This window comes from Portunus trituberculatus, chromosome 43 (genome assembly GCF_017591435.1).
Source record: "Portunus trituberculatus isolate SZX2019 chromosome 43, ASM1759143v1, whole genome shotgun sequence".
NCBI lineage: Eukaryota > Metazoa > Arthropoda > Malacostraca > Decapoda > Portunidae > Portunus > Portunus trituberculatus.
In genome coordinates, this window is record NC_059297.1 from 21,744,190 (window position 1) to 21,759,189 (window position 15,000).

General features: G+C 43.1%; 2 protein-coding genes across 2 annotated transcripts in view; one reads left to right on the top strand and one right to left on the bottom strand.

The window, feature by feature from the left end:
* The window catches only part of LOC123518039, a 152,040-nt gene extending 141,620 nt beyond the window's left edge, over positions 1-10,420 (top strand). The window contains exon 3 of the mRNA XM_045278570.1: positions 9,555-10,420. Within this exon, the coding sequence (XP_045134505.1) occupies positions 9,555-9,765 (211 nt within the window). The 3' untranslated portion in view covers positions 9,766-10,420. The remainder of the gene's footprint in view (positions 1-9,554) is intronic.
* Positions 10,421-10,721: 301 nt separating this feature from the next.
* Positions 10,722-15,000, bottom strand: part of LOC123518036 — a 14,464-nt gene continuing 10,185 nt past the window's right edge. The window contains exon 4 of the mRNA XM_045278567.1: positions 10,722-14,108. Within this exon, the coding sequence (XP_045134502.1) occupies positions 13,892-14,108 (217 nt within the window). The 3' untranslated portion in view covers positions 10,722-13,891. The remainder of the gene's footprint in view (positions 14,109-15,000) is intronic.

The following is a 15,000-nucleotide window of genomic DNA, read 5'->3' on the forward strand; positions in this document are numbered from 1 at the left end:
CTATTTTGATCGGATTATTGGGATTTTCAGAGTATTGGTGTTTGGATCAATGGACTTCTACTGTCACTTTTACATCTCCGAGTCAGCACCGTATTACAATGGTCTTCTTTTTACATTTGTTTGCTTTTATGTATTTTTTTCATAACTTGTACACGTTGCTCTAATTCCCTGATGATTTTTATTCACCAAGAATATATTGACTTCTCGTAACTACTCCACGCACAACACGATGGCAAAGAAAGAGCTTGTTTTCTTGCGCCTTACGTATTACCACAACCTCTCATTGACTTCATTCAAAAACTTATCGGGATTTCTGGCAGACTACAGTAGATAGGGTTGAATTAGAGTGACTAGAGATTGCATTGGTGTTTTCCTGATTCTAGTAATAATTTTAAGGAAAGACTCATACGAACCCCGACTAACCATCTCCGCATCTCTTAGAAAATCTTCTTGATCAGAGAGCAAAGCATTTAGGAACACTGTCACTCAAGTTTTGGATCTTGAAAATTGAAACTTGAATTGCCTAAAATATAAGGATGGTGACAGAAATTTTTCATAATAGTGTGCCTACCGTTCATGTGTGTACATTTTATAAAGTTCAACAGGCACTTACCTGCGATTTGATTGCTGTCTCGTAACCCAGGTGGGGGAAAAATAACTGACCAACCGCGATTGAAGCTTGAAGGGTCCAACACCTCGACCTCTACTCTGCTCTGGTTCATTAATCTTTATGGTTGAATTTGTTATGTTTCCAGTTTGAGCGAAGGACTTGGGATTTGAGAGAGAGAGAGAGAGAGAGAGAGAGAGAGAGAGAGAGAGAGAGATTTAAACAGACAAATAAATGAACACAGGCAGCCACACAGACAGAAACAGACAGAACCAACCAGTCAAACCAAGGATGGCGCCAAAGAGAGAGAGAGAGAGAGAGAGAGAGAGAGAGAGAGAGAGAGAGAGAGAGAGAGAGAGAGAGAGAGAGAGAGAGAGAGAGAGAGAGAGAGAGAGAGAGAGAGAGAGAGAGAGAGAGAGAGAGAGAGAGAGAGAGAGAGAGAGAGAGAGAGAGAGAGAGAGAGAGAGAGAGAGAGAGAGAGAGAGAGAGAGAGAGAGAGAGAGAGAGAGAGAGAGAGAGAGAGAGAGAGAGAGAGAGAGAGAGAGAGAGAGAGAGAGAGAGAGAGAGAGAGAGAGAGAGAGAGAGAGAGAGAGAGAGAGAGAGAGAGAGAGAGAGAGAGAGAGAGAGAGAGAGAGAGAGAGAGAGAGAGAGAGAGAGAGAGAGAGAGAGAGAGAGAGAGAGAGAGAGAGAGAGAGAGAGAGAGAGAGAGAGAGAGAGAGAGAGAGAGAGAGAGAGAGAGAGAGAGAGAGAGAGAGAGAGAGAGAGAGAGAGAGAGAGAGAGAGAGAGAGAGAGAGAGAGAGAGAGAGAGAGAGAGAGAGAGAGAGAGAGAGAGAGAGAGAGAGAGAGAGAGAGAGAGAGAGAGACGCAAGGAGAGAAGGATAAAAAAAAAGTTACCTTGAGAAAGAGTCCCTTCTACGTTTTTCAAGCCTATTGATTCGTTTTATTCGGCTCAGAATAGATGGTTAGCCAGTACATTTAACCTAACAACAGAACTACATTCCAGTCAACAGAAGCATATTTCAACTTCTCTGTCTGTCCAATAAATTACCTCACGCGTTTATGGGTTTGGCTATGCACGAGTGAGCCTCGGTAATTGGTGGGTCAGTTTGGCACGTATTGGAATGATGCTAAGGATGTTACTGAGCAAAAAAAAAAAAAAAGAAACAAGTAAAGGTGCTAAAACTTTGAACTTGATACACACACACAGAGAGAGAGAGAGAGAGAGAGAGAGAGAGAGAGAGAGAGAGAGAGAGAGAGAGAGAGAGAGAGAGAGAGAGAGAGAGAGAGAGAGAGAGAGAGAGAGAGAGAGAGAGAGAATTGGCTCTCAAATAATAGCAAAAAAAGAAGACATGAAGAAATTGGTTACCAGATAGAGTTGCCAATTAATGTTGTATACTTGGTGATCAGGTTGTTAGTGCTGGGTCACTAGGAAGCTTTTAAACGAAGGTCAGACAGATGTATGGATGGTGATGCAATGTGGTAATAGGAAGGCATGCCTTATATAGGAATTGTCATGTACAGGCCTGGTGACTTTATGCAACTTCCCTTGTGATCCTATTTTAACTTGGGTTTTTTTTCACTCTTTTCGCTGTCATGGTGTCTTTATTTGTGAATCGAGTGGTTGTATGGAAACGTTGCATCCCCAATGAGAGGAATGTATTGGAGGAGCAGCGTGTTGATTCATCCTCTGCTCAAAACACAGATGCACCACATACTTACCGCAGTACATCCTTGCTCTGAGTGAGAAATGAGACGGCTTTCAGGAACGAGCATGTACAGTCTCTAAACGAACAAAGCCCTCTCCCCCCGCCCCCGTGCATAATTTGAACTTTTCAAAGCAAAGAACACGTCTAGGTGAATATTTTCTAGTAAACTTTGTCGATGGTGATGCGACCGTTAGAGGATAATAGTGCTGATAACTGCATTTTCTACTCTAACAATAAGTAATCAGTATTAGCATCCTCTAACGGTCGCGAACTCATTGACTTAGACGTGTTCTTTGCTTTGTTTATGTCAAAGTATGTGTGTTGAGATGTTTGTTCGTTCAGAAATTTGAGAGTATTATAAGTTTCACGTGCTGGTTAAATAAATCGGGAAAAATCATGGACGCGTCACATGCACCTCTGTTTTGTTTCGCCCATTCTTAGTTCCATTACCATCTGTATATCTTTAAGGCACATGTGCGTTGGAATACATGTTTATATCTCTGCTGGTTAAATGTGATGGTCAGAACCAATGTTTTTCTTCCGTAATAAACGGAAGCCATAAATACTAGTTTTATGTCTTCTGCTCATTTTTTGCTACTATTTTTTCAATGATATGGATGTAATCAGTAAAAGAATAACCGCTTTGGGATGTGAATTGCTCATTTGACTCACTAGAATGAAGCATTATTATAATTCATTCTGAGGACTTTGGTGAAGCAAGAGCGTGGGTGAGAAATGTTCGTGGTACACCTTAAAACTGAAATTGTTGAAACTATGAAACCTACATAGAGAAACTGTCTCTTATCCTTTGCTAGATAATAGAAATGCTGATAATTATTTGGAACTCATGAACTGTAGAAGATGAAGTCATTGGTACGTTTGATTACAAACAGGACGAGAGATTAAGATCGCAAGACGAAAAATTCAAGGAGTTAACGCTTCCTAGTTAACGGTGTGAAGCATCTGGTAATTATGTGGTGCGTATAATAAACATTTAAACTCGTATTAAATTGGGTTGTAATATAAAATGCATGCAATATTTATTGGGAACAATAGACTCAAGAGTGTGCTTTGATGTCAGTGATTTCCTCGCTGGACTGAAGATAAAAACAGCAGTATACCAACATTATTGAATAAAGAAAAGTATTATTTGATTATATCTAAAGCATCGTTTGTAGTTTTTGGAGAAGCTTATAATTTACTCTCTGTATATAATTGTCTTGATGTTCACGTTGCCTCCTTTCTTTATTGTTACTGAGGGCTCTGTATTCCCCTTCACACCAGTTCCTTCCCGTGTTCTCAAATGTTTAGTAGTCTTATCTCTAATTTTCACAAGTTTTCGGATTTTTCAAGATTGTTTTCAATTCAAGGTTTACCAAAAGTCAGGTGTTATCAATGTGAACGCACCCTTGAGGATCCGACTGATTCCGTCTGTGGTCTTTGAAGCAATTTTGATGAGAAAACAGTGTTTAGGATTACAGACTTACGTTTCCATTAGCTGATCACATTTACTCAGTCCACGCTTCTACTTCTCCTCCTCCTCCTCCTCCTCCTCCTCCTCCTCCTCCTCCTCCTCCTCCTATAATCTATATAATCTGACGTATTTGCTTCCTTTAGGCATCACTTTATTGACTTGTGTTCCTCTTTCCTTCCTTCTCTCTTTATAACCTTACATCGCTGTCATTATCCTTTCTCTTCCTCTTTATCGTTAAACGTTTTTCTTTTCTTCGTTTTCCTATTCCCTCGCTGTTAACTTTTACTTCAATTTTCCTTAGTTTTTTTTTTCATTTCAACTTACTATTTTGAATCCCTAATATTTTTTTTCTCTACATTTCACTCTTCTTTTTTATTCCTTCCGCTTCTCTTTATTGACATTTTCTCATTCTCAACCATTTTCCTCTTTATCTTCTCTCTTCCTCTTCCTATTCCTTTCATTCTCGACTCAAGTACTTCGCACCCTCTTCCCTCTTCCGTCTCCTCCCTCTGATCACCTCTCCCTCTCCTTCCTTCATTCCGTTTTCTCTTCTCAAGTTGCATCATTTCACATCTCACAATTCTCTGCATCCTTCTTTCTCACTCTCCTGTCCTCACTCACACACGCGCGCACACACACACACACACACACACACACACACACACACACACACACACACACACACACACACACACACACACACACACACACACACCTTACACCTTATACCAGTTCGGACGTTTCCTCAGTCACCTTTTAAGGTTTAAAAGTTCAAGGAGACGCCATTTGTACGAGAGAGAGAGAGAGAGAGAGAGAGAGAGAGAGAGAGAGAGAGAGAGAGAGAGAGAGAGAGAGAGAGAGAGAGAGAGAATGAGTTATAATGTTGAATACACTTAATAATTTTTATCGTTTCTGTTGAACCATTGCCATCATTTGCTTGAAAACTTGAAAGAATGAGGAACAGTAAAAGAAGAACGAACGGGTACGAAAGGAAAGAGGAAATATAATAAGAAGAGAAGAAGGAGGAGGAGGAGGAGGAGGAGGAGGAGGAGGAGGAGGAGGAGGAGGAGGAGGAGGAGGAGGAGGAGGAGGAGGAGGAGCAGGAGCAGGAGGAGGTGGGGAAGGAGGTGGAGAAAGAGGAAGATATATCATATAACCATGCAAAAGGAAAAGAATGAAGAGGTGCTGGAGTTTGATTCTCTCTCTCTCTCTCTCTCTCTCTCTCTCTCTCTCTCTCTCTCTGATGGGACTGACCTTGAGGGAACAGAAGCACAAGGTAGAATGCATTTTTTCTACTCAATGCTTGCGTGCGTGTGTGTGTGTGTGTGTGTGTGTGTGTGTGTGTGTGTGTGTGTGTGTGTGTGTGTGAGATGATGGTAGTCACGTGGCGAACACATGATCGTCACCCTATTACCCTCCTGGACAGACTTAAAAGCTTCTATTTGTGGAAAGAACTGCTATCATTCCCCACTACACACACGCCATCCATACCCTCTGGCGTGATCACTCCTTGGAGTACTGATGGCAATATAACCTTACACTGGAATTGACTGAATGTAAAACTGCAGGGATTGGAAGAGACTTATATAATCAATCGATCACTCTGTTGCCTGTGATAGTTTTTTTTTTTTTTCTTCTTCTTTCTAAATTGTGATCTAAATTTACATCGTGATATTTTGTTAAGCTTGAAAGGCGAAGGTATAGCAATAAGACAAAGACAGTTACATCTCATTCTTCACGTTCTCTCTCTCTCTCTCTCTCTCTCTCTCTCTCTCTCTCTCTCTCTCTCTCTCTCTCTCTCTCTCTCTCTCTCTCTCTCTCTCTCTCTCTCTCTCTCTCTCTCTCGTGTGCGTGTATGAGTGTTGGTTTAGCATTGGGTGTGCACTGCAGGAGGAAGGCTGAGTTACTTCGAATAAGGGAAACACAATGAACAGTAAATGATAATGAACTTAGGAAATCAAGACCGCGTTCTGTTGTCCCTCTTTCCTACAACTTGAACGCTTTTAAGAGGAAAGCATCGCGACACCTCCAGACTGAACTAGTGAACGCTTCCAGGACTCTTATCTATAAACTTTGAAGGGGTGGCAATTAGGCAGGTTTTTCCCACCACCCCCTGTCTTTTCTACTTTTTGTAATATTTGGTCAGCTTCCCTTTCGTGTGTGGTAAAAAAAAAAACGTGAGAGGGAGGAGATAAGAGGAGGAGGAGGAGGAGGAGAAGGACGAATGCAAAGAAAGCACAAACAGCAGCAGATTTTTTGGTTCTTACGGGGCAATTTGTGGAGACTGTAATACTTATTTCATCGACCAAGATTAGCAGAGAGGAAATGGTAAATTAGTATAAAAAAAAGAGAATGAAATCAATCAGATCCAGAGGGAAGAAACTGCATATAAATATCATGCAAAAGAAATAAGGATCATCATTATTGCTTCTTGTGGTTACCAAGAAAGAAGAAAAAAATGACGTATCCTAGATAAACTCGAACAAATTCATTTATATTTTGCTCCAACCGCAGAGGAGGACAGGAAGTAGTAGTAGTAGTAGTAGTAGTAGTAGTAGTAGTAGTAGTAGTAGTAGTAGTAGTAGTAGTAGTAGTAGTAGTAGTAGTAGTAGTAGTAGTAGTAGTAGTAGTAGTAGAAGGAGTATCAAGAAGAAAGAAGAAAGAAGAAGAAGAAGAAGAAGAAGAAGAAGAAGAAGAAGAAGAAGAAGAAGAAGAAGAAGAAGAAGAAGAAGAAGAAGAAGAAGAAGAAGAAGAAGAAGGAGAAGAAAGAGAAAGAGGAAAAGGAGGAAAAGAATAAAGGATAAAAGCTAATTTCTGGTGTAAAACATGAGGCAATAAAGTAGAATGGTGGTGTCTTCCATCCTATGACCACTCCCTCCACATGGAGCTAGCATGGAAACAGTTAGGAAAAGTACTTTGTCACAGAAAGACAAAAAAATCATAATAACGGATGAAAGGAGAAGACGAGGAAGAAGAGGAGGAGATAGAGGAAGAGGAAGAAGGAGCAGCATCAGTCCTGTTTGTCCTTACGGGTGTGGTTGTAAAAGGCTACAGGGATATACTACATACAATCAGAAGACTACGAGGAGGAGGAGAAGGAGGAAGAAAAAGACGAGGAGGAGGAGAAAATAAGAAGAGGGCTCGGATGACAAAATCTGTACTGAGTGATGGTCAAGGCTGCCGTAACCCAACTGGTTCAGCAGACAAAATAAAAGAATAGTAAAAACACAGCACTGAAAGCTTCCGTCCTTGTGCTATCCACATCCTCCAGACCTCTTTTTCTCCTTCCTCGACTCCCCCTCCTCTTCCACCCCTTTCCTCAAGCTCCGTCCCTCCTATTGTCTTCCTGCACATACGTAGAGCCAACATTCCAGTTTTAGTGATTGCGTTGTTAATAATAGCGGAGTACTTTGCGTTGGGAGGAGACGTGATGGATTGCATAGACAGGCGTGGGGGAACCGACTCGGGTACACTGCAAGCACTTGGTCTCCAGAGAAGCAACAACGTGTACCCTACGCTGGCGAGAGATAGAGAGAGAGAGAGAGAGAGAGAGAGAGAGAGCGGGGAAGGGGAAGGGTTCAGGAGTTGACAGTGATGAAATAACAAGGATATTTATCTTGCTTCTGATGTTTATTATCCACACACACACACACACACACACACACACACACACACACACACACACACACACACACACACACACACACACACACACACACACACACACACACACACACACACACACACACACACACACACACACACACACACACACACACACACACACACTTTACTTGTAAATTTTGGGCATACTAATAAATATTCTATTTTATTCTATTATATTCTACACACACACACACACACACACACACACACACACACACACACACACACCCTGTCTCTAAGTAGTGCAATACTAACAAAGGCTTCATCCTCCCCACTTTGTCACTTGCGTGGAAGCTTTTGGCTGCTTGATAAGGCAAAAAGTACTACACGTCAGCTGAACTTACCAAATGCATCTCTCCTGAAGTGTATGCAGAGTGTGATGCTTGAGGAGACCCGGCGGGCCTTGTATCGCAGCGAGCATTATTGTTTTAGTTCATGGCAATTAGCAGTGAGGTGAGACAATATAGTACTCGAGAGAGCCTGATATTTGTGGTTGCTTAAAAGTTAGAAATAATGGAGGTGAGTGAATTGTCTAACTGTAAAGGAGGAGCGAGCCCGTACACACGCACACACACACACACACACACACACACACACACACACACACACACACACACACACACACACACACACACACACACACACACACACACACACACACACACACACACACACACACACACACACACACATACACACAGACACAGCAGAGTAGGGTGGTGTACTATTATTAAGAATATTCCTAGTGGTGAAAGTAGCGAATTTATTACCTTGGGTTGTTTTTAAAATGTCGAATGATGTTTCAGAGAGAGAGAGAGAGAGAGAGAGAGAGAGAGAGAGAGAGGAGGATTTTATACGTAAGTACTTTAGACCATGAGGCAAATACTAAAACAATAATTTCTTACATCATTTATTCTCGCCACAATCTGGGCGCCATCGTACAGTACATCATAAGACACACAGGTGCTCCTTCCACACTAAGCAGAAGCAGGCCGTGTGCGATCTCTAGCCCCCTGGAAGTGCTGCTGAGTGCACGGATTAGCGGGCAGGACAGGTCGGTAAGCGGGACAAGAACGGTCGCTTCACTGGGTTTGGCTGAGAATCTAAAGAAATGACTCGATCTTCACAGTAAAGAAGAACATGAACACGTGTCCTACTCATCTCCTACTCATCCTAACGCTCACTGGAATATATATATGTAAAGAATACATCGAGCTACAACTCAATTCTAGGAACAGTCCACTTTTGTAACGCTTGCAATCCAACTAAGGGAGTTTATGCGTGTGTTTCGGGGGAGACCATCACTGGGTCATCAACACTCGGTCACCAATATGTAGCTAACCTTCACCAGTGCCGCTTTGATCCGTGATACACTGACCGCGGCTGGTTCACCTCACACCCTACAACTAAGACAACAATAACAACAATAAAGGACGACGACCACGGCTTACTAGAATAACAATAACAATATGGATAATGATAGTAATAAGAAAAAATACCACGCTGCCGTCCTGTACCGAGCCTATCTCTTGCCCTCCAGCACCTCGGCACCTCACGCAGCACACTAACTATCTGCCTTCCTTATCTTCTTCACAATAACAAAAAAAAAAAAAAAAGACTCACGCACTCACCATCTTTAATCTGCTACAAAAATACACCAAGTATCCACAATCTATGAAAATAACAGTTATATTTGATTTACACGTTACAGTACATAGTAAGGACTTTGACACATAGTACATACCCGGACCGGATCTTGAGCGCACCTATTTTCAGGATTACGTGACACAGGGAAAATGCCAGTAGGAATAGAATGGTGATGGTGGTGGTGATGGTGGTGATGGTAATAGTAGTAGTAGTAGTAATTGTTGTTGTTGCAGTCAATAACATAATTACTCATCATTATTATTATCCTCTCCATCACCACTTATTACAATTGTCATCACCACCATCACTTATATCACAACCATTATTACCATCAGCATCGTCATTTTCCTCAACTGTTTTCTCATTGCTTATTACTTTATATATGCAAAATCCAACCACATTCACTATTCGAGTAATGTAAAAAGCAACAACAAAATTCTTCCTTATTCACAGGTTATTCAAGATCCACTCTCTCCGGACTCTAGTACCAAGCCAAGCCGCCTGTTGCGTGCCCTGTCCCGCCCTGCCGCTGCCACCACCTCCCTCGCTGTTGTCAAGCTGCCGTCAGTGTTCCCACCGCCGGGGAGAGACGTTTGTCAAGGTAGCTACGTTTAGATACTGTCAAGTGTCGGATGTCACCTGGAAGCCAGTGATTAAAGGGTAGAGGAGGGAGGGGCTTGTTTTTACTAGGTTTGTAGCAGACTCCATTTTCTTTCTCTTGTTTCTTTTATGGTGGGTAGAGGAATTGAGTTGCAAGAGTACATTGTTTTTACATTGTTAGTACTGGGACTAGTTTTGTGGTTGTTGCAATGTTAGTAGTCTTAGTTAAGAGGGGTGTTAAGTTCTCAGTCTTTGTTCGTCACTTCATGGGGTCCCATTTTCCATTTTCTCGTCTGTCCAGCTCATGTTACGCGTCACACACCACACTTCACATCTCCCCTCACATCACTCGTCACTCGTCAACAACATACTTATCGCTTGCATAATTATCACGCTTGGGTTATGGTTCCTGTTAGTCAGTCAATCAGTCGGTCAGTCAGTCATTCAATTAGTCACTCAGTCAGTCAGTCAGTTTCTCTTTTATTTCTCCTGACCTCATGGCATGATAAGTCAGCCTGGCCATGTCAAGGTGGGAGTGTTGCAGTGGCAGCCCCACTTCTCCAAGGCCTTACCTTCACCCGTCACTCCACAAGCGTCGAGAGGCAAGCCGGGTGTAGGAATATGTGCCCGAGACTAGTTAATGTTCAGAAAAACGTCTTCGTTTCATGAAAGAAATTCACTGCCTAAGTGGTTTAGAGTGTACCTAGATGCATTATATATATATATATATATATATATATATATATATATATATATATATATATATATATATATATATATATATATATATATATATATAAAATATTGTATGTTTAAAGAATATCTGTCTTATTTGCTTCTAAGATATTAAACGGTCTTATAAAACTGCCTATATTGTGTCATTAAGATTTAAATAAAAAACAACAATATTAATTATCATTTATATTAAAATCCAAGAGTCTGATCTTTGAGAAACTATATTGTGTGCAGCTAACAACTGTCTGTTAGTCCGTCATGATGTCGATAAATGATACAAGTCAGTTCAGGGAATGGCTTATATTTGGAATCAGTTCTATATCATATAAACAAAGTCTCTGTTATATAAACTTGTCTGTTACTTTAAGTTTGTACACTGTTTGATCATTCAGTAGAACGGAAAGAGAGCAGGTGCGGCTACAGCAGTACAAAGTGGCTGAACTGAACGTAGTCACCCATTCAGTCATACATCAGTCATACCTTATAACATGAGTGCTGTCCAATCAGTAAAATGAGAGAAAAAAAAAACATTTGTACACACCCTCATAATTCACTTTACAGTACTATTTAAATATATAGTAAGTCAGAGAGAGGTCCAGTGAGGTGTTTGCTATGGCCAGTCACATCATACTGTCAACATCGTACTATAGACAGTCCCCTTGTCATTATTCTCCGTCAATCAAATTATGTAAGTCGTCATTTACCTCACCAAATGGTTCTTCTTTTTCTCGCACACCATTACAAATCAGTGAAGGTCGGTGAGTCTCGCGCTTGGTCTTAACTGAGTCCAGAATGGTTGCCCAGGAGGTGTCCAGGTTCAGTCAGCTTCAATGCAGTCATTCAGTTAGTCAGTCAAGTCAGCCAAGTCTATTAAAATCTCATAACCATTATGCGATTCTGAATGGGTACTAGAAAGAGTAAGCTCACAAGTCTTGACTCTCTCAGGAACTAATGAGGTGGTGTGGTGATTGGCTCACGTATTCTATAGGATAGTGCTGTCCGTGCATTTCTGGGGGGGAATCTTAGTCTTAAGCAGTAGTCGTGAATGGTGTGTGTGAATCAGTCAGCCGTGTCAGCTGTCTAGTATTTATCAGTAGGATCATCGTCAAGTCATGGCATTTACTATAGTCTCTCTCTCTCTCTCTCTCTCTCTCTCTCTCTCTCTCTCTCTCTCTCTCTCTCTCTCTCTCTCTCTCTCTCTCTCTCTCTCAAATATTATAATTTTGTGCAATTCCAGTCATTAATTACAAAATCGTATACTGAGGTCACGTGTCGAAACAATGAAAGGTTAAAAGATCACACACACACACACACACACACACACACACACACACACACACACACACACACACACACACACACACACACACACACACACATTCATCGGGGTCGCTGGAGGAGGTGGTTGTCTGGCGTCATGTGTGCCTTATGTCAGATCAGCGAGGTGTGGCGTGGCGTGATAAGGTCAGGAAAGGTCACTAGCAGGGTTAACCAGTCAGGCAGTGTTACGAAATCAGTCAATGAAGTCCCTCGTTCACTCACTCCTGCTTGTCGATAATATGGTTTGGCTTTAAGTCAATGGAGTGTGAGTGTTTCTAGTCAGAAGTCAGTCAGTCATTCAGTCTTGGCAGCGTTCAGTCATTGGCGAGGCTTCCTTCAGTGTTGAAGTTACTGCGTATATTTTACAGCCAACTCACGTCATTGCTTGAGTTATTTGGTGGTAAGCTAGGAACATGTATCATAGTCTCTGGTTAGTATCATGGAGGTTAGAACAGTCTGTTATGCTGCGAGTCATCTGAAAATATCAATCTTTGGTAAACGTCACCATACAGTATGTAGTAACCTGTCACTCAGTCAGTCGGTCAGTCAGCCAGTCAGTCAGTCAGTCAGTCCGTTCGTTAGTCAGTCAGTCATCTCATTTAGACATGGATCCGTATTCTTAAACGCACCATTCGCTCATGAGGATTGTATTCAAAGAGATTATTGGTTAGGTTATTATCGATGTTTTTTAACCCTCTGGTAGTACATAAGCAGTGTTAAATCATCACTAGCATCATAAGAAAATCCTTGAAAACTCTAGTAACTTCCACTACAGCTTGTTAAAACTGGTCTAAGTAGATCAAACACCGAAACGTTTACGAATACGGACCGTGATGTGACATTATGTCGATTATTCTTGATCAGTCAGTGAAGGTCAGGAGAGATCGAGCCGTTAGTCAGTCAATGTCAGTCAGTCAGTCGCATGTCAGTTGCATAATTGAGTAAGTCCACTAACAGCATGACCTCTCCAGGGTGACTGCAGTAAAGTCATTGCTGGCACACGGGGCGAGGTCAAGGGTCAGGGCCAGTCATGGGCTGTGTCGCGGGCGTCCTTTCATTGCGCAGTGCCGTGCTGGCACCCTGAGGTCAGATGCAGGTCACACGGGAGCAGTACCAGAAAATTAGGTCAGTGCGTAAGGTCACCAGGGAGGCAATAAGGTCAGATGATCAAAGGTCACTGTGATGAGAGGGGAGATTGAAATCCACTAATTTCAAAGTACGTCAAACGGTCATTGGATACCAGTCATTTAATTGAGTGACACATTGGATACCATTTTTTTCTCCAGATACTTGGAGATTTTTTTTTTTTTTTTTGAGATTTAGGAGTCACATGAGGTCATCACAGCGAGTCAGGTCGGTGGGTCAGGGGCCTGGCAAGCCAGCAGCTACAGGCGGCTCAGACACAGCGAAAAAAATTAACTAATATATCACAGGTTAACACGTCACAAAGGGAACACCTCTCCGGGTGGGGGAGATCCAGGATGGGCTCAGGGGTCCTCCCGGGGTCGGAGGGAGGGCCTGGAGCCATTAAAAATAAAAATATCTCTATATATATAATCCGGGCCGCCGGGGCTTGGAAACATAACTAGGGTTCAGCCGTGGCTAAGCTGATCTGTTCTGACTGGGGCAGGAACCCTAAAGAAACTATAGGCTGTGGGGGCAGGGGGTGGATGTAGGGGAGAGAGGGGAGAAGGGGGAGGGAGAGAACAGCGATTGGTAGCTGGTAACAAGTTGTGGTGGTGGGGGGGCGGGGGGCCCGGCTCACCCGCCCGCTCCCTCCAGGCACTAGCGAGTGACTGGTAACATTCTGGTAGCTTCGGGAGACTTCATAGAGGAGCACCATGGGGACCGGCGCCACCGTGGCACCGCAGACCAGGACGCGGCAACGCCCACGCCGCAGACCACTTCAGACACCGACGGGAAGAACGATATTTGCTTAACGTAAACCGAAGACATTACCTCGGGCTTCTAGAGACACCAGGAGCGTCTAGCGGGGACTTGTGACATCGGCAAAGAGTAAGAGTAATTTTCGACGTCTACTAGGCACCTTAAAAGCACCTCAGATTACAAAAATCCAATAAGTCACCGGACTGGAGGCGAGATCCAGGTGCAGGAGAGGCGTGCCGGCAACCACATCACTCGTCACTCAGTTTGATGGACACGAGCGAGGCGAGGCGCTGCCAGAAGCTCAGGACGCTCATGTTGACCACGTCCTCGAGGTGTGCTGGACAGCGGTAGTAGGTGAGGCGGCAGTCCTCCCCCGCAGCCCCGCGCTCCGCCGCCCAGTAGTAGCGGAAGAACCTGAACACTGCGTGGCTATGGAAAGCAGGACGGGACAGTGACTCACTCTTCCTGTAACAAGAGAGAAGAAACACATGAACATACTGTCTTAATTTACTTATGTAAGTATCAGTAAATGTTTATCTCCTAAATGAATTCTATATTGTGTGTTTCATATAATATTACGTAACTCTGCAGAAAAATATCCCCACGAAAATAATTCAAAATGCATATTCCGGCGAATGCTTCGGTTGAGAGAAAAGTTGAGTCTCCAGTGTTGCGTTACGTAAGATGTGTTACTAAGACAAAGGCTGAGGGGTGTGTATATGTGCCAGGCCAACACGTACTGAACAGTGTAGTAAGTGGTTACATACGAGAATCGGCGGGATGACACAAGCAGCAGACTGGTTTAGATCGGATTGGCACCACTTGTTTCATGACCGTGGTTACAAAATTATAGGAACAAGAAGGCACCTTCGGTTATAGATGTTCACTTTTTAAGATAATAAAGATAGAATGCTTACATGTAAAATCAAATTTAATTTGTGTCTACCATCAATTGTTCGTACATATTACTGGCACGGTCGCCACCTCCACCCTCCGCCCGTCCATCACGAAGCGGGCTGGTAGACGGCGGTGGGCGGCCAGACTGGCGACGGTCGGGCTCCTGCCAGAGGTGTGCTGTTTTCTGTACAAGTCTTGGGGCATCAGGCTGGCAAGGTCATCTTGTTTGCTAATGCCACCGTCTCTGACCCCCTACCCCTCTTCCTCTGCCAGCCTCCTCACACCCTTATTCTAATTTGTGTGGCCGGACCACTTACTTGAGACAAGAGGAAGCCCTGCCCTTCCCTGGCCTCCCCACTACCATGTCCCCGACCCCAACCGAGGAAACTCAGCCACTCACTCTACGAAGGTTTAACGCCAGATCACTTTTTCATCGATTGATCCAGATTTTGACTTCCGC